Source organism: Neolamprologus brichardi, chromosome 9, assembly GCF_056152115.1.
Source record: "Neolamprologus brichardi isolate AB-2024 chromosome 9, ASM5615211v1, whole genome shotgun sequence".
Taxonomy (NCBI): domain Eukaryota; kingdom Metazoa; phylum Chordata; class Actinopteri; order Cichliformes; family Cichlidae; genus Neolamprologus; species Neolamprologus brichardi.
The window spans coordinates 28,683,705-28,705,750 of NC_142112.1; the positions used below are offsets into that span (position 1 = coordinate 28,683,705).

Sequence of the window (22,046 nt, forward strand, 5' to 3'; positions counted from 1 at the left end):
TGAACACACTGAGATAAGACAGAGACCTTCAAAGTAAAACAGGAAACACATAACACAAACTGAACAAAAGACACAGACTCACATGCAGGCACTACAACAAAGGGAACAGAGATGTGGGACCAGGGCAGACACAGACACTGACTGGACACGGGGATATAGCAGACAGGGGAGACAGCAACTAAGGATTACACAGAGACAAACCATAAGACATGACTCTAACGAAAACCCAAAGACTAGAAATTATAAATAATATAATAAACTCAAAAACCCTGGGTCAACGACCCAGGCATCCTAACATAAACACTATCAGGCTACAGAAAACAGAATTTTTTTTCTAGCTTCCTCTTTGTAAAAAGACTAAAACCATGGTAGAACAAAGATATCAAGGTTCATTAATAGCACCTTTTTTCCCAACAAAACTTTTGCTAATAGTTTAAGCACAGCTCACCAGAGAGGGCACAGAAGATGTTTTAAGATGCACGACCACCTTACAGTAATATATGTAATAATAAATTAATCAGTTAATAGTAATAATAAACTCAAGGTTGTTACACCCAAATGAAAGGTTTTAATTTTTTCAATTTTTTGGTTTCAGTGCAAATTCAACAAACATATACTTTGTAGACAAGCCACATTTATCAAAGATTTAAAAAAACAAAAACAAAAAAACTTTATCTTTGAAATAGAAATTATGTGTCTGTTAAAACACGTTGTCGCCATAAGCTTAGTCATCAAGGATGTGTTCCCTATGAGGTCTCAAAGGTTGCACTTTGTTTCTAGTTTTGGGAATAATTGATTATGCAAAATTGCTTTGAATAAACCCGCATGTTCAGGTTTTATTCTTTAGTAATTGATGCAAACATACTATAGAAGTGATTTACTTTTGAACTACTCAGAGAAGATTTGGAGTCAACCCTCTGATTAAGCAGCTGTGTGGCTAGTTTTGTCTTTTTTCTTTTCTGTCCATTGTAGTTATGTAGTGTTGTGAGATTTTGTGAGATTGAGGAGCTAACCCAAGCAAATATGCATGTTGTTGTCATAGATACCTTCACTACTAGGTGTCCCGGATGGTCCAGAGAACGACAGTTGAAAAACTGAAATCATGGCTCTGCGGCCAACAAATCTGCAGCATCTGTGTGATGCTGTCTTGTTGATAGAAACCATAATCGCAGAGGAATCTTTCCAGCATCTTAAAAGTATGCCAAAATGAGTCCGACCCAGCACAACCGCGGAAAACCTAAAAAAGAAAAAATGTCCTGTGAGAATGTTGATTCATTTGTCATAACAGGTTGAAAATGTAGTTGAAATAAAATTGAGTATATTTCTGAAAATGTTTTCTGTTGTTTCATCACATGAAAGATGACGTTTTAAACTTTTATCTGACATGTATATCTATATATGTGGAGAGAGAGAGAGAGAGAAAGCGCCGTCATCCTGCGTCTCCATAAATAGACGTCCGCGCTCGCACGATAGTGACAGTAAACAACATTTTGTTGAGCAGACTATATGAAATAAAAGTTTATATATGCTTGAGTTGAGGTTGTACCTTAAGTCCAGCACACTTTTGCGCATTTACTCTCCTAAGGTTGTGCAGGACTTCTGATTGGAGACAGCCTGAATAGTTTGTGTGCGCGGTCATTCCGCGTCTCCATAATAGACGTCCGAGCTCGCGCGATAGTGACAGTAAACAACATTTTGTTGGGCACACTTGTTAGACAGAAGTCTACATTTTTACGACGCATTTATAATGGAGCATGAGCAGTCTCGTCGACTGGGGAAACGGCGGAGGAAATGCTGCGTAATATTAATTGTCAGCGTTGTCCTTGTTGTTATTGTAATCATCGCCGTGGTGTTGGGATTGACTCTCCGTCAGAACAAAAGTGAATTTGAATCTACATTTTTGTCTAGGTGTGAGAAGTTCGATCAGTAAGTGGTGCTATTTCAACACTTTTGTATTTACTTTTTTGGGATTTTCAGACGCACGCACATATGATAAAAGACACATGATCAAATTAATAATGATTAATCATTGAGTGTGTACATGTGCAGTTGCATGTTTCCGTGTTTGAGCAATCTTGGCAAATGCAGGAGTGACTGCGTTTGAACTCGCGAAGTGGCAAAGCTGCTCTGCTTAAAAACAGGCGTTAGGTCTGAGGTCTGGTATTCATCGGTTATAGTCAATGATTGAGCTGCTGCTGTTCTGTATCCAGTCAGCTGGTTTGCACGATGTTACAAGGGCGTAGATTTGGTTTTGGCATTGGTGGGGACGGATGATTCAACCGCTGAACCCTGCCCTGTTTCTTTTTTTCCCCTTTTTGTCTTTGCTTCTTGATAAAAAAAAGAGAGAGAGAGAGAGAGAGAGAGAAATATACTTGCCTACATATGCTATTCTACATGCTTTTAAACCATTTAAAATCACAATTCATATTTTTACATTTGAATTATATAATGTTAAATTACTATTAAACAAATGACTGACTAAGTATTTTAGAGTTTAGTTTACTTCAGACATGTTCCATATAAATCAGGTATCATACAAAAATAAAAATACAGTCATGACAATAAAAGAATATGACTTTAAGGACTTAACAACATTACTTCAGTTACACCAACATCTCTGACACATTAGCACTAAGGGAACACTGAATGACCTGGTGGGTTTTGTCCATAAAACTACTCATCTAAGATTACCACAAAGTAAAAGATCTGTCGGCAAAATGATGCAACATTTTAGGCACTATTGCCCCTATCAAATCAGTGAGCTGGGATTTTTTACTGTTACAGCTACTGGTGACCCACACAACAACTCAATGTCCACTATGTGAAGGAGCCACACACATGCCTTCTCCTCTCGTTAACTGAGATGAACTGCTGGCATATTTGTTTTACATCTATACTGTCCAGTCTCTCCTGGTGGACATACAGCAGCATTGTTTAATCTCATTTGAGTCACTGTTAACCTTAGCCATCTTTTTAGTCTTCTGAGAGCACTGAAGCTTCTTTTAGCCTCAGTACATGTGTTTTATCCTCAGATTAAAATTATTATTATTATGTGCTTGATGTGCCTCACTTTTGGTCCTGACTCTTCCCCTCTGACTGCACTAGGACATATTGCCACCTGATAAAATAACACATTGATTCGTGCCATATAAAAAGTGAGACGTGTCAATTCAGATTCTTTGTCAAATATACACTAATGAATCAATTTACATCAGCAGCCTAACAATTGTTATGATGATAAATACTAGTTAATCTATAGCACCAAATCATCAGTCAGTCACCTGTGACCTCACCTCTTCACCTCTGTCTGAGCTACAACATGGCAGAGCTGCCTCTGTCACCTGATGAATAACAGTGAGACATTCCACATACATGCAGTCACACATGTGCTTCAAATACAGTCATGAACCAACAAGTCATCATCCAGTTTGACCTGTGATCTTGTGTCACCATTACTCCCTGAGCTTTGTGTTGGTTCTTCTGTCACCTGACAAATAGGACATACATGACAATAAGAATAAAATGTGGAGCTGCTTCAGTGTTTCTGTCAATTTGTGCAGATCTTGACTCATCAGTAATGTTTGTAGGGTGAGTGCATTTTTAAAACAATTTGTGCAAACTGCACTACAAGGTGGAATATTTGCAAAATCATGACTACCTCATGATATTTTGTCTCAAAAATTAACCCTATGAATATGTCAGTGCCATTGGGATGAAATTATTGTGTGACCAACATTTTAACGTTAGACATATAATTTTAACAGCCTCTGTAAACTAATATCCTGGCTTGCTCAAAGCTGCCGTTTTCTCTGACAGTTTCAATCAAAATTAGAAATGCTGCTCTGAGACTGAGAGAACTAATAGTGCTGCCTGTTGTGCAGTTAGTTTCCAAAACACGTTGTGGTAAAACTAAACAGAGCTCCCTGAAAGGCACAGCCAATCACATTGGCCATATTTGTCACATGCCGTAGGACTCCAATAGAGAATGTAATGCAACTCTTTCTGCACCGCTGGGTGAAGGAGACTCTGACAGATCGTTTTTTCTTTCTATTGGGTTTGATTTCTTTACTCGCAGAGATCAAATTATTGGTGGGGACAATTCAATAATCACTGGATATTGGTGGGGACATGTCCCTTCTGTCCATGCCAAATCTACGCCCTTGCGATGTTAATATCTAATAGTAATGTATACCACTGCACATACAATACATACAATACATAGACATAATGATAATGTGTCTTGAGTAAATGAGATGTGAACTGCAGGTTATCCGTCAGGTGTTTTTGCCCGTTTCCTTTTTTGATAATATTCCAATTCCAATTCGATTCCAATATGATATCAGCAGGTGCACATTCAGCGTCCACGGTCTAACCCCATGGCAGTTACCCTGCCATGAACTTCTTTCAGTAATATCTTTAATCATCTGGTTTTGTTGACGCCAGTTTTTTTCGTTAGTGCTTTTTTCAAATATCAAATGCGTTGCACTATTTAACATACTTAGCCTTTCTTTAAATCAAAATACACCTAAACATCAGCAAACATTATTTGTTTTCCAGATATGACTGTAAAAAGCTGTGGGGTACCTTTCAGCAGGCCTATGTGGACAAGGATCCATGTAAAGTTCTAGTGGAAGCTTATGATCCCCTGATTGCTGCAGCCCCCTTCAAACCTCAGTGCAACAAAGTAATAATCAATGATTACACCATCTCAATCATCCCATCTGCCATAATCATTCATGATCTGTCTAACAATGCAGTGTTTGTGGGTTAGATGATGTTCTGGAGCAAAACAAAGGATGTGGTCCATGGTTTCACTGAGAAGAGAGATTGTTTTGTCACTTTGGAGGACACTCTGTTGGGATCTGTCCTCGATGGTCTGACCTGGTGTGGAAAAGAAGGCAGCAAGGGTATCTACTATCTACTATCTACTATCTTATCTACTGCTTTGGGAGTGTTATAACACTCCCAAAGCAGCAACAAACTACACACCAGCAAAAGAGCACCAGCAGAAGTTCATATAAATCATGCTAGAATCTAAAAATATATGTAATTTGTCATGCCAGACATGATTTGTTATTTGTGTGGCCTGTTGTTAAATTTACATACCAACAGCAAGTCAGGTCAAGTCAAGGTTTTTGAGCCCTGACATTTAAGAAGAATTTCGTAAACTTGCCACATGCAGACTACACGCACACACAGATCAGATAAACTGTGGTGTTCATGCCCTCACTTGTTCTGAGAAGATCGCCGCTTACACAAACGCTATCGCTTGAGAATGATCAAGAAACCTTGTAACGTTAAACAGTATCAGGCTACAGAAAACAGAAACGTAGAATTCTACAAGACTTTCTATGTCAGCAGAGCATCTTTTTAGCTTCCTCTTTTTGAAAAGACTCATTAAAACCACAGTAGAACAAACATATTAAGGTTGATTAATAGCACTTTTTCCCCAAATAAACTTTTCCTAATAGTTTAAGCTCAGCTCACCAGAAATGGCACAGAAACTGTTGTAAGATGCACGGCCACCTCACAATGATGTATTTAATAATAAATGAGTCGGTTAATAGTAATAATAAATTCAAGGTTGTTACACCCAAATAAAGATTTTTTTTTTACTTTTGGTTTCAGTGCAAATTCGGCAAACACATCCTATGTAGACAAGCATCATTTATCAAAAAAATTTTTTTAAATAAGTTTATCTTCGAAATAGAAATTATGTGTCTGTTAAAACACGTTGTCTCCATAAACTTAGTCATCAGGGGTGTGTTCCCTATGAGGTGTGAAAGGTTGCACTTTCTTCCTAGTTTTGGGAAATTGATTACGCAAAAATTGCTTTGAATAAACCAGCATGTTCAGGTTTTATTCTTTAGTAATTGATCCAAACACACTATAGAAGTGATTTACATTTGAGCTACTCAGAGAAGATTTGGAGTCAACACTCTGGCTAAGCAGCTGAGGGTGGACAGCTAACATAAATGTGCCCTAGCTTTTTCTTTTCTGTCCTGTGTCGTTATGTAATGTTGTGAGATTTCTTTCCTTTGTTGTGTTTTATTTTGAGGAGTTAACCCAAGAAAAGATGCATGTTGTTGTCATAGATACCTTCACTACTGGGTGTCCCAGATGGTCAGAGTGTGAAAACAACCCTGTTCGCTCATTTTGGATTTGTGCCTCTGCTGCTGTAAGTTTTTAACATGAATTTACTACATTTTCTTTCTCTATTTTAAATGGCATAGTCCTGAGGTCGTGCATTGGTTAAAATAACACACAAGTGCACTGCAGAGTGCAGCAAATCCCTCCTGAGTATAAGTGATGGTGGTGGAGAAAAGAAATGTTCACGCTGTCTCGTTGTCTGTCAATGAGGCTTTGTGTTGGTCTCCATGGAGCGCTCTCCTGAGTGAGCAGCAGCCCACACATTCATAGGAGCCCTGCTTTGGTTGAGTTTGGATGGGTTTTACTCTGTTTTGCAACGTCTGATTCTGTTGTGCAACATGTAATTTTTCCAAACGGTCCAAATAAAAAGCAAACAAACACACAAATATTCTTTGATTTATATTTTTTTCCAGTTCAGTGAATTGTGCAGCAGTCCCAGAAAAACAGAATCAAGATTTGTACTGTGTGTAATTGTAGTAGGAATTTCAGTTTAATGTAAAAAAAACCCATTATGAAATTGATCCAGAATAGCTCAAGTAGCTGCTTTAATAATGGGGATGCATTATGCAAATGCAAGTACCACATAGCTTTAAATAAAGTAGCTCTCGCATTAATTCAAAGGGCACATAAATAGCATAAAATAAGGAAAAGATAAAGTTGAGTGAAAAAATTCATTAGCAATGAATTTTTATGAATGAAATGCTGTTTTTTCCTGGATTACACCACAACTAAACAGTGACCTCTCCCAAGGCTAGCGAGGGCTTGTCATGTTATGCTTGGAATTTGTTACGTTTGGCTCCTAAACATACCATTTTTTGGGTGTGTGATAATCTTAGCAAATCTTTAAAAAGCAGTATAACTTGTTTTGATCTTTTGCTGTTCATTTTGCTGTTTGTTAACAAAATGTACAGACCAGTAAAGCCTGGGTGAACTTAAAGGTGAACTAGAAGAAATGGAAAAACTCGAAAAACGGCTACAGTCGCATTAAAAAAGGACATCTGTGAAATATTGCAACATTTGGACAGTAAAATAATTTTAAATACAACATTGCATCATAATGGTAAAACCTCAGTGATATGTTGCAGCCTCATACTTCCTGTTATGAATATAATGATGTTCACATGATATCAATCTGTGGAGTAAGAAGTGCAGTCATTTCTCTGAGTAAGGGACTTTAGATATGTCCAATGTTCCATTATCACATCAATAGTGATAAACCTCACTTTACAGGAAGACACAAATACCTAAGTCTAAATTTGGGACAAAATATTGTGTTACTTTTTGTTTTTTCTTACAGGATGACTGAGTGTTTCTTCAAAATCCCCTTTGTGTGTCTGTATAGTTTGCAGATGTTGCCTGTGGTGATGTCACGGCAATGTTAAACGGATCCATCAACACGCCATTCAATCCTACAAGGTAGGACTGCTTCTGCTTCTCTCACAGTTTATGACTTTTACTGAGTAAAGTAATATTTTTCTTTCAGTGGTAATTTACAGCCACCAAACAATTTAACAGTGATATATGTGCTGAGAGTTAAGTTATCATTGCAGATTAAAAGAAGTGCTATTAAAAAACAGTTATTATTGTCTTTGTTGCACAAGGTCAAAGGTTGTTGTGAAAAATATGTTCTTGCTCTACAAACCAAATCAGGTTTAAATGTTTGTCTCCACTCTGGGTCATTTTGATGTGGGCTGCTTCATTTTCATTTATGTTTCAGTCACACTAGAGTAAAACTAGGACTGAAGCGTCCTTGCAACTCAGAAAGAAATCAGCACACTTGAAGTTGCAGTTGAAGAGCTGACTGCATTGAATTTTCTTAGTTCAATTCAATTTTATTCATACAGTCCCAAATCACAACAACAGTTGCCTCAAGGCACTATATATTGTAAGGTAGAGCCTACAATGAATAAGTACCAGCTAACTTATTAATGCAGACAGATTCAACACACTGCACTCAGTCTGTCTTTCTGCTGTAGAGGACTCGAGTCGACTCGCTGCCCGAGGGTTTTGTTCTAGATTGGTATAAAAAGGCAAAGTTGATGGTCACCTTTGTCACTTCGCAGTTAAATTGCTGTCCTGCAGGAATTATATCAATATTTAGTTTCTTTTTCAAATCTATGAAATTCTGGCTGCACTCTGAATATAAGTAGTTAATATAGATTTGTTATCTAACATAAAATTCTGTGTGTGCTGACAGACAGACACAAACAGATTGCTTGTAGATGCCATATTGGCCTTATTTAATCACAAACTGATAGGAGACTGATTCTGTCTAATTGCTGTTTTATCGCCTGGTCCTCATCTTAAGAGCAGCCATTTCAAAAGCAGTCTCATGGCTCAAGTTCATTGTAGAGCGTCACAATACCTCCACTAATGCCACGGTCTACAACCCCTAGTGTGACTGCAACATAAGGCGCTCTGCATTGATAAGTGACTACTAATCCTTTTAGTACTGCAGAAATTCTTTAAGAGTGTGTCGTAGGCTCAAGTGCCACATAGATGAAAAGAAATCAGTGTTGTGGTGACAGCAGCATCTAGTTGATTTTTGTACTCTAAGCTGCTGTTCTTTTTTTTCTTTTCAGTATTTTTGCAAGCGTTGAGGTGCCGAGGTTTAATGCCTCTAGGGTCAAGAAGCTGAATGTTGTTATGGTCATACAGAAGAACAACATGTAAGATTTTCTCTTTATACACAAATCTGTCACCACAATGTGCCTCCAATATTTTAAAATTGATCCTATATTCACTGCTTCTGTTCTGTTTCTAACTTCTTCAGATCAAACTGTAATCATTCATCCTTGAAGAATTTGACGCAAGCGCTAGATAAAGGGATAACATACAGCTGCAAAGACGTGTCTGAGTAAGTACATGTCCGTTACAGTATCTGTCCTCACAAAACACAACTGACCTCTTGTTATTATCTTGTATTCAAACAGATCTCGTATCCAGGAATGCGGTGCCAAACCACAGATAGCGTGTGGAGACTGCTGGTGAAGATGTCTGATGTCAGTCACAACATGGTAGCATTCAGTTACAGAAACATTTCTAGTGTTTCCTTTTAACTTTTTAAATAAAATTTGAGAATTTTTGTACATGTAAAATGTATTTTTCTAAACATGTATGTTTCTAATACATTCCACTATGACAATGTACATTTAAATTTTATGGGATCTGAAGTTAAACTTCTTTGTTTTTTTAAACTAAACAATTGAGTACCATGCCATCTCCTCGTTGGCAGAATATGCACTATTTTTTCAATAAAATGCTGATTAAATGTTCTAAGTTTCAATTAATGTTTTCGAGTCATTTTAAGCATGTACATTTCTAAAAACATACCTAGATATAAAAACACACAGTGGAAGACTATCAGTCATGTATTGGTCTCCCCAGAGCCCAAACCTCAACAGCAGTGTGGGAATCATCTTGACAGAGAACAGAACAAAACGCAGCCAACATCTAAAGAAGAGCTTTGAATGTCCTTGAAGAAGCCTTGAAAACACTTCCTGGAGACTATTTAAAGAAATAACAAGAAAGCTTGCCAAAGAGAGTTCAGGCTGTGTTGAAGAATAAAGGTGTTCATACCAGGTATTGAATTTAAAGGTCATTAAAATTGAACAAACTCTTGTCTTATATACTATATTTTAACGTCAGATGGATTCATATAAGGGTCGATATATTATAATTAGTGCTAAGGGTGAAAGTGAAAGCAGTTAACCTTTTATTTTAAGTTGTAAAGACCTAAACTACATCCATGGTTGGCTTCATAATAACAGTGTTGATAGAGTGGACGAGCACACTGACAGGTTTGACAAACAATGACTAAATTATGATGCAGTCAATGTCAACATAGAGCAAAAGTGTTTGCAGCATTTAATTTGGACACAACATCTTATTTGTATACTGGACCATAGTAGTGCTATAGTGGGTAAAAATACAATAAAACTGCACTGAGGACAAATTCCTTATCTTTAAAGTATTTACCTCACAGATAGAAACATGGGGTTCTGCCAGTGAGCCTTTAGCCTTTAGCTTGGAGATTCTTCTTTAGAATCTTCCTGAAACAAGACGAGACTTCCAACATGAAAGTGAAATTCATTAAGTAAATCCAAACAAATTCAAGTATTAGAAAATAATAATAATAAAAAAAAAGGTTTATTGACCTGTACAGACAATGACCAGTTTTTTGACATTTGGCAATGTATAAATCAGAATTGTTGTCTGAAGGCCAACAATAATTTGCCCCACCAGGAAGGCACCAGGAGTGACCCAGTACACACCTGAGCAGCCAGCCATGGACATTGAGAACCATCAATCCACTGGTGGGGACCCCAGCCACTGGCAGGGTGTGTGGTGGGAGGAAATAGGCCCACCTCAAAGAGCCTGAGATGTTCTGAGAGGTGGAGTCTAAGGCCTGACCTGAAACATAAACATAGACACACGGGCTACACAAGACACAAGCATCATCCCCACCCTCATCTACACATATACAAATACTCACCCAGTCGCCCAGCATCTAGACACACCAAAATGAATGCTGTACGCACACTCACACTCCCATACACCCTCTATTCACTCAGGTCCAGGCACCAATACCCCAACATTGGCAATCTGTCCCAGACCAAGGATATGGCCCCTACAGCAGCAGACTAGCCCACCAGCCCAGACCCCGACTGGATGGCCAGCTCCTCCTCCATCCAGTCCCAGACAATGAAGAGAGAACAGAGGTGTAAAAAGACCCAGCGCCTCACTCCGCCTGCTGGTATGTGGCTGAATGAAGAGACCTAACTCTGGATGCCATTCAGTATGTCCACCTCCATGGTTAGAGTGTAGGTAATGAAAGCATCTAAGTTGTGGAATAACATTGAGATGCAGGTGGCCAGAAGCGGAAAGAAAAGGAATGCCTCACCTCACCTCAGTGATGTTCCTGATCCACTGGGATTTTCCCACAGAAACACTTCTAGAGATTACACAGAATGTTCTGAATAACAGAAAATATCCAGAGAACGACAGTTCTCAGGAATCCATCCTGTCTTGTATCAACTGATGGTGGTGTTAGTGTAATGATATGAGGGATATTTTTTTGACAACTCTGTACAACTTCACAGCTACATAAATGTTGCTGCTAACAATGCCCACCCCTTTGCAAACACAGCTATAAAGGAATGGGCAGCTCAAATAAGCTCAAACTGCCTTCTTGAGCATAACAATGAGTTCACTGTATTCACATGGTCTCCACAGTCACCAGAGCTCAGTCAAAAAGAGCACCTGTGGGATGTGGTGGAATGAAAAACTGAAATCACGGCTCTGCGGCCAACAAATCTGCAGCATCTGTGTGATGCTGTCTTGTTGATAGAAACCAAAATCGCAGAGGAATCTTTCCAGCATCTTAAAAGTACGCCAAAATGAATCCAACCCAGCACAACCACGGAATACCTAAAAAAGAAAAACATTCACCTTCACCTCTGTGAGGGTATGTATGTTGATTCATTTGTCATAACAGGTTGAAAATGTAGTTGAAATAAAATTGAGTATATTTCTGAAAATATTTTCTGTTGTTTCATCACATGAAAGATAACGTTTTAAACTTTTATCTTACATATATATCTCTATATATGTATATATATATATATACATATATAGAGATATATATGTATATATATATCTCTATATATGTATATATATATATATATATATATACATATATATATATAGATATATATATGTGTGTGTGTGTGTGTGGAGAGAGAGAGAGAGAGAGAGAAAGCGCCGTCATCCTGCGTCTCCATAAATAGACGTCCGCGCTCGCACGATAGTGACAGTAAACAACATTTTGTTGAGCAGATTATATGAAATAAAAGTTTATATATGCTTGGGTTGATGTTGTACCTTAAGTCCAGCACACTTTTAAATACATGAGCACTTGCTGCGTTTCAACCCTTTGCGCATTTACCTCCATTAAGGTTGTGCAGGACTTCTGATTGGAGAGAGCCTGAATAGTTTGTGTGCGCGGTCATTCCGCGTCTCCATAAATAGACGTCCAGCTCGCGCGATAGTGACAGTAAACAACATTTTGTTGTTTGCACGCTTGTTAGACAGAAGTCTACATTTTTACGACTTTTTACGCATTTATAATGGAGCATGAGCAGTCTCGTCGCCTAGAGAAACGGCGGAGGAAACGCTGCGTAATATTAATTGTCAGCGTTGTCCTTATTGTTATTGTAATCATCGCCGTGGTGTTGGGATTGACTCTCCGTCAGAACAAAAGTGAATTTAAATCTACATTTTTGTCTAGGTGTGAGAAGTTCGATCAGTAAGTGGTGCTATTTCAACACTTTTGTATTTATTGTTTTTGTATTTTCAGACGCACGCACATATGATATAAGACACACAATCAATGAATGTGTACATGTGCACTTGCATGTTTCCATGTTTGATGCAGGACTGATTGCATTTGTGAAGTTGCAAGGCTGAGATGCTTAAAAACAGGCGTTAGGTCTGAGGTCTGGTATTGATCAGTATTATAGTCAATGATTGATCTGTTAACGTTCTGTATCATGCCAGCTGGTTTGCACATTGTTAATATCTAATAATAATGTAAACCAATGCACATTATCATTATGTCTACGTGTACAGCACGTAGACATAATGATAATGTGCACTGAGTAAATGGAGATATGAACTGCATTATGTCTGTCGGGTGTTTTTGTGTGTTTCCTTTTGTGGTATTTGAATTTTGCAAGAAACAAGAAAAAGTTACAAAACATGATATCACCAAGTGCACATTCAGCATCCACAGTCTAACCTAATGGCAATTTCCCTGCCATGAACTTCTTTCAATAATATCTTTAATCATCTGGTTTTGTTGACACCAGTTTTTATTTTTTTGTTATTTTTTTTATTAAATATATAAGAGTTATGTAAATGTGTTTGACTGTTTAGCATACTTAGCATTTCTTTAAATGAAAAATACACCTAAACATTAGCAAATTTTATTTATTTTTCAGAACTGACTGTCAAAAGGTATGGGATGCATTTGAGCAGGCCTATGTGAACAAGGATCCATGTAAAGTTGCAGTGGAAGCTTATGATCCCCTCATTGTTGCAGCCCCCTTCAAGCCTCAGTGCAACAGAGTAATAATCAGTGATTACACCATCTCAATCATCCCATCTGCCATAATCATTCATAGTCTGTAAAACAATACACTAATATGTGTGTTTGTGGGTCAGATGATATTCTGGAGCAAAACAAAGGATGTGGTCCACGGTTTCACTGAGAAGAGAGATTGTTTTGTGACTTTGGAGGACACTCTGTTGGGATCTGTCCTGGATGGTCTGACGTGGTGTGGGAAAGAAGGCAGCAAGGGTAACACTCCCAAAGCAGTCGATAAGAATCAAAGTTGATCATTTGAACAGTGCAACAAACTACACACCAGCGAAAGAGCAACAACAGTAGTTTATATAAGTCATGTTAAAATCTAAAAATATATGTAATTTGTCGTGCAAGACAGGATTTGTTATTTGTGCGGCCTGTTGTTACATTTACATACCAACAGCAGGTCAGGTCATGTCAAGGTTTTTGAGCCCTGAAATTTAAAGAGAATTTCTTAAACTTGTCACTTGAAGAATACACACACACAGATCAGATACACCTTTAACTGTGGTGTCCATGCCCTCACTTGTTCTGAGAAGATCGCAGCTTTCACACACCTGCTATTACTTGAGAATGTTCAAGAAACCTTGTGAAGTTAAACACAATCAGGCTACAGAAAACAGAAACATAGAAGTCTAAAAAACTATCTATGTAAGCAGAGCATCTTTTTAGCTTCCCCTTTTTAAAAAGATTTTTTAACTTTTGGTTTCAGCGCAAATTGGACAAACACATCCTATGACAGCAAGCATCGTTTATCAAATATATTTATAAAAAAGCGCTTTACACTACATTCAGTCATCCACCCATTCACACACACATTCACAAACTCACACACTTATCTTCAAGATAGAAATTATGTTTCTGTGAAAACACGTTATCTCCATGAACTTGGTCATCAGGGATGTGATCCCTATTAGGTGTGAAAGGTTTCACTTTGTTTCTAGTTTTGGAAATAACTGATTATGCAAAACTTGCTTTGGGTAAAGCAGCATTTTCAGGCTTTATTCTTTTAGTAATTGATGCAAACACACTATAGAAGTGATTTTACATTTGAGCTACTCAGAGAAGATTTGGAGTCAACCCTCTGATTAAGCGGCTGAGGGTAGAAAGCTAACATAAATGTGCCCTAGCTTTTTCTTTTTCTTATCTGTCCTGTGTCATTATGTAATGTTGTGAGATTTCTTTCCTTTGTTGTGTTTTATTTTGAAGAGTTAACCCAAGAAAATATGCATGTTGCTGTCATAGGTACCTTCACTACTGGGTGTCCCGGATGGTCAGAGTGTGAAAACAACCCTGTTCGCTCATTTTGGAGACGTATCTCTGCTGCTGTAAGTTGTCAACATTTGTTTGCTTTTCTTTCTCTCTTTTAAACGGGATAGCCCTGAGGTCATGCATTGGTTAAAATAACACACAAGTGGGCTGCAGAGTGCAGCAAATCCCTCCTGAGTATAAGTGATGGTGGTGGAGAAAAGAAATGTTCACGCTGTCTCGTTGTCTGTCAATGAGGCTTTGTGTTGGTCTCCATGGAGCGCTCTCCTGAGTGAGCAGCAGCCCACACATTCTAAGGAGCCCTGCTTTGGTTGAGTTTGGCTGGGTTTTACTCTGTTGTGCAACAACCAACTATTCCAAACAGTTAAAAAAAAAAAGCAAACAGACATACAAATATTCTTTGATTCATAATGTTTTCCAGTTCGGTGAATTGTGCAGCAGTCCCAGAAAAATTGATTTGTACTGTGTGTAAAAGGAAAAATACCAAAATGGTCAATTAGATGCTGTAATTATGTGGATACATTGTGCAAATGCAAGTAACACGTAGCTTTAAATAAAGTAGCTTTTGCATGAATTCAGAGAGCACATAAATCCCATAAAGTAAGGAAAAGATAAAGTTGAGTGAACAAATTGATTAAAGATTTTTCTGAATGAAACGCTGTTTTTTCCTGGATTTTCAGATGTTTCTTCAAAATCCCCTTTGTGTGTGCATAGTTTGCAGATGTTGCCTGTGGTGATGTCACGGCAATGCTAAGCGGATCCATCGACACACCATTCAATCCAACAAGGTAGGACTGCTTCTGCTTCTCTGACAGTTTTATGACTTTTACTGAGAAAAATAAAATAATCTCTTTTCATTTAGTGGTAATTAGAGCCACCAAATAATTTAACAGTGATATATGTGCTGAGTTTCAAGCTAAGTTAAGACGTTATTGCAGATTAAGAGAAGTGCTATTAAAAACAGTTATCATTGTCTTTGTTGCACAATGCAAGCACTTTGGCAACAGTGGGAAGGAAAAACTCCTTTTTAACAGGAAGCAGGCTTCCTGTTAAGCAGGCTCAGGGAGGGGCATCTGCTGCAACCATTTGATAGGAAGACAGGACAAATGACATGCTGTAGAAGACAGCCAGAGATAACAAGTATGATTCAATGCAGAGAGGTCTATTAACATATACTGAGTGAGAAAGGTGACTGAAGAAGAAATAGTCAACGCATAAAGTAGATGTTGTGAACAATTCATTGTTCAGTGGTTGAGTGTGCATAGCCCACAACCTCAGGGAGACCAATTTTGATAGAAAGGCAGTTGCACAGGTCCCCTGGTGGGGGCCGACCTAACTCTAGACAATCACAGACTCGGATAGATTGGCAAAGGTTTGCAAATAAGTACCAGCTAACTTATGAACGCAGACAGACAACACACACTATTGTTGTCCATCAGCAAAATATCTCTGTTTGTGGGAGAATTTCTTTTTCAAATCTATGAAATTCTGGCTGGACTCTGATTATAAGTAGATAATATGGGCGATCGTGGCTCAAGAGTTGGGAGTTCGCCTTGTAATCGGAAGGTTGCCGGTTCGAGCTGTTTGACTTGAACAGTCTCGGTCGTTGTGTCCTTGGGCAAGACACTTCACCCGTTGCCTACTGGTGGTGGTCAGAGGTCCCGGTGGCGCCAGTGTCTGGCAGCCTCGCCTCTGTCAGTGCGCCCCAGGGTGGCTGTGGCTACAATGTAGCTTACCATCACCAGTGTGTGAATGTGTGTTTGTGAATGACTGGATGTGTAAAGCGCTTTGGGGTCCTTAGGGACTAGAAAAGCGCTATACAAATACAGGCCATTTACCATAATATAGATTTTTTTCTAATGTAAAATACTGTGACAGCAATAAATTTGCAACAAATGGTAACAGATTTGTGGTTTTTACCAATTTATCACAAACACATTGTAATTGCTAGATTGGCCTCATTTAATCACAAACTGATAGCAGACTTATTCTGTCTTATTGCTGTTTTATCACCATCTTGATACACCAGAGCTGCTTTGAAGATGGCAGCTAGCAGGAAGCTGTTACTGATCTGGTCCTCATCTTAAGAGCAACCGTTTCAAAAGCAGTCTCATGGCTCAAGTTCATTGTAGATGGTCACAATACTTCCAGTAATGCCACGGTCTACAACCACAGTTTTTCTTTAGTGTGACCCTATCATATCTGCAGCGACAATAATTCTTTGAGGTGACTACTGATCCTTTTAGCACCTTGGAAATTATTTAGAAGTGGGCTCAAGTGCCAGATAGATGAATATATCAGAAAATGTGGTGTTGTGTTGTGGTGACAGCAATATCTAGTTAATTTTGTACTCTAAGCTGCTGTTCTTTTTTTTCTCATCAGCATTTTTGCAAGCATTGAGGTGGTGAGGTTTCAGGCCTCTAGGATCAAAAGCCTGAATGTTGTTATGGTCTTACAGCAGAATGCCAAGTAAGATTTTCTCTTTATACACAAATCTGTCACCACAATGTGCATACAATATTTTAATATTGATCCTACATTCACTGCTTCTCTTCTGCGTCTAACGTCTTCAGATCAAACTGTACAGATCCATCCATGAATAATTTAAGGCAATCTCTAGATACAGGGATAACATACAGCTGCAAAGACGTGCCTGAGTAAGTACATGTGCGATACAGAGGAGCTGAGGACTCGTTTGTATCTGTCCTCACGAAGCACAACTGACGTCTTGTTATTATCCTGTAATGTATTCAAACAGATCTCGGATTCAGGAATGCGGTGCCAAACCAGAGATAGCGTGTGGAGCCTGCTGGTGAAGATGTCTGATGTCAGTCACAACATACTAGCATTTAGCCACAGAAACATTTCTCTCGTTTCCTTGCAACTTTTTTAATAAAATTTGAGATAATAAAATTTTTGTACATGTGAAATTTATTTTTCTAAACATGTATGTTTCTAATACATTCCGTTATGACAATATTTTGTGGAATCTGATTTTTTTTTTTTGACTAAACACATTGAGTACCATGGCTGCCATCTCATTGTTGGTAGAATATGTATTAATGTTTAAATAAAATCTTAACTTGTAACTTGTAAACTTTATTTGGACTCCAAAGTGTAATACTGACTGTTGTATAATCACATCCTAATTCAGCACCAAGTGTTCTATTCACCTAGAATAATTAAAAGACATATCATCCACCGGTTGCTCCAACTTTGGACTGAAATACCTAGCTTCACAAGGCCAAGGCAAGTTCAGCAAAGAAGCCATCAAGTTCATTCAAAGAAGCTTCTATGTAGATGATGGCCTGACAAGTGTAAGGTCGACTGCTGAAGCCATACGCTTGGTAAAGGAATCAAGAGCTCTGTGCTAAACAGGAAATCTACGGCTACATAAGTTTGTATCCAACGATGAGGGTGTGATTGCAACAATTCCACCACAAGAATGTGCTCAGACCAAAGATCTAAACATGGCTCTAGGAGAACTTCATATCGAGCGAGCACTTGGAGTTCAGTGGTGTGTTGAGGCGGATGAATTTCAGTTCAGGGTGGAGGTAAAAGAAAACCCACTGACAAGGAGAGGGGTTCTCTCAACTGTTGCCTCAGTCTATGATCCACTAGGTTTTGTGGCTCCATTCCTACTTGTCGGCAAACAGATTCTTCAAACGCTGTATAGAGACAAGGTAAGCTGGGACGAACCTCTCCCCGAGCACATCCAGCCACAATGGGAGTCATGGCTCAAAGATCTGCCTCATTTGGCAGTTCTAAAGATTCCAAGAAGCTACCTTCCATCAACCTTCCACTATATGAGCTTCACAACTTTTCCGATGCAAGCTTCAAAGGGTATGGTCCATGCTCATACCTTAGAGCGGTGAGTGAAACAGGACAGATAAGTTGTTCACTTGTCTTGGGGAAAGCAAGAGTAGCCCCTACCAAACTAACAACCATCCCAAGGCTTGAGTTATCTTCAGCTGTGACCTCAGGCCGCATTGGTGATATCATCAGAGGTGAGCTGGAGATTGAAAATGTGCAAGAGTATTACTGGACTGACTCAAAGGTGGTCCTTGGCTATGTGAACAATGATGCTAAAAGGTTCCAAACATTCGTGGCCAACCACATCCAGCGAATAAGATCTAGCACAAAAGCTGAACAATGGCGATATGTCAACTCTGAAGACAACCCAGCTGATGGAGCCTCAAGAGGATTGACTGCACTTCAAATTAAAGAATCTAACTGGCTGAAAGGACCCAACTTCCTTTGGCAGCAAAATCTCCCACATGAAGTGGGAATGGTGGGAGAAGTTGAGGCTACTGATCCTGAACTTCGGAGAGCACATGTTCATGCAGTTAAAGCAAGAGAACAGAATCCAATGGTAAACCGTTTAACTAAATTTTCTGACTGTTCCAGAGTGGTGAGAGCAATTGCCAGGCTCGAGAGATTTGTCAGAGAGTTTAAGGGATTTCAGTCGAGAACTAATGAGTCGACTAATCTCGAAGAATGAAGAGAAGCAGAGATCTTCATCATCAAACTTGTACAAGAAGAGGCATTTGCTGAAGAGTTAAAGAAAATAAGAGGCCAGAAGGAACACACTTTGAGCAGGCACAACAGGCTACGCCAGCTGAATGCTTTCCTGGACGAAACCAATGTTCTCAGGGTGGGAGGACGGCTGTCTCAGTCAACCTTACACCATGATGTAAAGCATCCTGCAATACTTCTGAAAAAATCTCATGTGTCAGCTCTGCTGGTCAAACATCATCATGAGCGCATACACCATCAAGGAAGGGGCATGACCATGAATGAGTTGCGCGCAAACGAAATATGGGTCCTAGGATGTGGAAGTGTGGTCTCCTCACACATTTACAAGTGTGCAAAATGTAGACGATACAGAAGAACAACTGAGGTTCAACAAATGGCAAATCTACCAGGAGAGAGAATTAAGATATCTTCCCCCTTTACTTATTGTGGGCTTGATTGTTTTGGCCCCTTTATTGTGAAGGAAGGAAGAAGAGAGTTGAAACGATATGGATTGTTATTCACCTGCCTATGTTCTAGAGCAGTTCACATAGAAACCCTTGACGATTTGACACCAGACGCATTCATGAATGCACTTCGATCATTCATAGCTATTCGAGGACCCGTGCGCCAGCTAAGATGTGATAGAGGGACAAACTTTGTTGGTGCTAGAAAGGAGCTTTCTGAGTTGCTTGAAGGAATGGATCAAGACCGTACAAGGGCACTTGGTTGTGAATTTGTGCTGAATGTCCCATCAGATAGCCATATGGGAGGAGTTTGGGAATGCCAGTGTTGGGTCTGTGTTTCCACAAGCCCCGCTGGTTTAGAGACTTATTCATCATGAAGAAAACAAGACAGTCAGCGATCGATTGATTTACTTGCAAGGGAGGCCTCGTCGGTGTCTACCACGAAATGACCCCAACGACGGCCTCCGCTTATTGCCTTTTATTGGGAAAACAGTTCACACAATACACATCACAGCAAAACAACGCCCACCATAAACCCCCCAAATGGTTCTAAGACAAGGCACTATGTGTGTGTATGTGTAAACATCTGTATGCATGTGAGAATGTGTGTGTGTGTTATGTGAGAATGTGTGTGTGTGTGTGTCTTCCTGATCACAACTGTTTCTACAACATCCTGGTCACAAAGAGGGTAGTCTCCCCCACACCAAATGTATGGTTCACCATGGATAACACAGTGAAGCCATACAAAGGGCAGGAAGCTTACCAAACATCAAACAGAATCTTCACAAGGGATGTGTACTAATCCTCCCCCAGCACAGAGTGGCTGGAGAGGTGGTCAGGGACAAAGGAATGTCTTGATCCTATAAATTGAACTAAGACCTTACAAATTTAAGAAGCATAATGACAAACATTCAACAATTAGACTTAACAATATTACTTTGCAGTAAACAGGTGTGTTTATAGGTTGTAGTTGCTGAAGCCTCCTATTGGCCACTTATCCAAAAATGCTGATTTTATGATGCATTACAGTGTCATGGTCCTGTGTTGGTGACCCAGTGTTTTGTATTTTTGGTTTAAGTAATGATTTATTAATTATGGTTTTCTTTTTTGTATTACTGTTCCTGGTTTCTAGGTTTCTGTTCTGTTTCTGTTCTCCGTGTGTTGTATGCTTCATCTTAGGGAAGACAAAAAGACAGAAAACTATGTTCCACTTCTAGTTACTTTTGTCTCTGTGCTTCACGTTCCATCTGTTCCAGAGTCTGTCATGTTTCCACATCTCAGTGTCTAATCTGCATCTTTGTAAATTGTGTGGTGCTTCCTGTTTTACTTTGATAGTGCGTGTCCTATGTCAGTGTATCCTGACGTGCTTCCTGTGTCTTGTTATGTCAGATTAGGTCCAGCCGTGCTTTCCCCCTGTTTTCCATTCCCTTGTTACTCTCTGGGTGTATTTAAGCCCTGTGTTTTCATCTGTCAGTTGTTGTGTTGTACTCTTACTATGCTGTGTTTTTTCTTCTGTGGTCCTAGCCATTTCTTATTTTACATGTCCTGGTTTGTATTCCTGTTCCCAGTTTCTAGTTTTGTTTTGTATTTGAAGTTAGTTGTTACACTCACAATGAAGCTGCCTCTTTTAGCTCTTTCGTTTCGTGAGTCCTGCATTTGCGGCCTATCCTGCATGCAACAGCTGAACCATAACATACAGGAAGTCTGGGCCTGGGTGGGCATCTGAAAGCTTTACAGAGAGACCACTACTGTTTCTATGGGCTACGTTTACAGAAGTGCTGCTACTTTGCATTTTCGCATCAGCAGTAAGTAGCTTCAGAGTCGACTTTTTGTCTCATGCATGGTGACCCAGAATGTTTGATCTTTGTGCTTTGCTCTGGCTTTAGAATGGTGTTGGAGCCGTATGTGCAACATATGTAAGCCTGTTAATGTGCATTTAATGTACTGAATAATTGAATCAGAGAAGTTTGTATGTATAACAAGTCATCTGCTCTAAACTGAAAATGTAATTTGTTGTGTGTTTGTACATTTGGTTTCTGATGTTTGGTGTGTGTGTGCGTGTGTGTGTGTGTGTGTGTGTGATTTGGAATCCCATAAAAACTTCCAGTTGGCTGCCATTCTAATGTGTGCATGTGACATAATTGCTTCCTCGCCCTTTTTCCTCATAATTCCCACCTCCTCATGCTGCCACATAAAGATCTAAATTAAATCCAAGGATGGTTTCAAATTTTACAGTGTTATTGGAGTACATGACAACTGATGACTAATTAATAATGCAGTCATTGTCAGTATGGACCAGAAGAGTTTGCAGAATTTGGACACAGCATCTTGTTTGTACAGTACAGTGAACAAGAAATCATAACAATACCTCGCTGACAAGTAAAATGTTGTGGTTCTTATAAAGCGCTTTTCTACTCTGAGGATTCAAAGTGCTTTACACAACTTGCCTCAATCAATCAAGGATCCATTGTAGAATTGACTCCTCGAACTCTACCAATCCA

At 39.1% G+C, this 22,046-nt stretch overlaps 2 protein-coding genes across 3 annotated transcripts; both read left to right on the forward strand.

The window, feature by feature from the left end:
- Positions 1–1,616: 1,616 nt before the first annotated feature.
- LOC102777084 (ADP-ribosyl cyclase/cyclic ADP-ribose hydrolase 1-like) lies at positions 1,617–9,416 on the forward strand. The gene is made up of 8 exons (XM_087846255.1): positions 1,617–1,926; positions 4,558–4,684; positions 4,772–4,907; positions 6,096–6,178; positions 7,493–7,566; positions 8,733–8,819; positions 8,924–9,007; positions 9,084–9,416. The coding sequence occupies exons 1-8, from the start codon at positions 1,748–1,750 to the stop codon at positions 9,139–9,141; spliced, it is 828 nt and encodes a 275-aa protein (XP_087702381.1). The 5' UTR covers positions 1,617–1,747; the 3' UTR covers positions 9,142–9,416.
- Positions 9,417–12,036: 2,620 nt separating this feature from the next.
- LOC102777377 (ADP-ribosyl cyclase/cyclic ADP-ribose hydrolase 1-like) lies at positions 12,037–17,826 on the forward strand. Of its 2 annotated transcripts, XR_015719644.1 has the most exons (9): positions 12,037–12,457; positions 13,152–13,278; positions 13,375–13,510; positions 14,543–14,625; positions 15,281–15,354; positions 16,949–17,035; positions 17,140–17,223; positions 17,325–17,453; positions 17,486–17,822. XR_015719644.1 is itself a non-coding variant. In XM_006794965.2 (8 exons), the coding sequence occupies exons 1-8, from the start codon at positions 12,279–12,281 to the stop codon at positions 17,380–17,382; spliced, it is 828 nt and encodes a 275-aa protein (XP_006795028.2). In that variant the 5' UTR covers positions 12,037–12,278; the 3' UTR covers positions 17,383–17,826. The 2 variants fall into 2 exon arrangements, 1 of the variants encoding a protein (XP_006795028.2); XM_006794965.2 differs by having other exon boundaries at positions 17,325–17,826.
- The last annotated feature ends 4,220 nt before the right edge of the window (positions 17,827–22,046 follow it).

What these genes read in the sequence shown, in the direction of transcription:
- LOC102777084 (XM_087846255.1), top strand. Translation starts at nt 1,748, where the DNA reads ATGGAGCATGAGCAGTCTCGTCGACTGGGGAAACGGCGGAGGAAATGC. An exon ending in TGGAAAAGAAGGCAGCAAGG is followed by an intron (nt 4,908 to 6,095) that starts GTATCTACTATC and finishes TTGTTGTCATAG; the next exon opens with ATACCTTCACTACTGGGTGT. An exon ending in GGATTTGTGCCTCTGCTGCT is followed by an intron (nt 6,179 to 7,492) that starts GTAAGTTTTTAA and finishes GTGTCTGTATAG; the next exon opens with TTTGCAGATGTTGCCTGTGG.
- LOC102777377 (XM_006794965.2), top strand. Translation starts at nt 12,279, where the DNA reads ATGGAGCATGAGCAGTCTCGTCGCCTAGAGAAACGGCGGAGGAAACGC. An exon ending in AGGTGTGAGAAGTTCGATCA is followed by an intron (nt 12,458 to 13,151) that starts GTAAGTGGTGCT and finishes TTTATTTTTCAG; the next exon opens with AACTGACTGTCAAAAGGTAT. An exon ending in TGGGAAAGAAGGCAGCAAGG is followed by an intron (nt 13,511 to 14,542) that starts GTAACACTCCCA and finishes TTGCTGTCATAG; the next exon opens with GTACCTTCACTACTGGGTGT.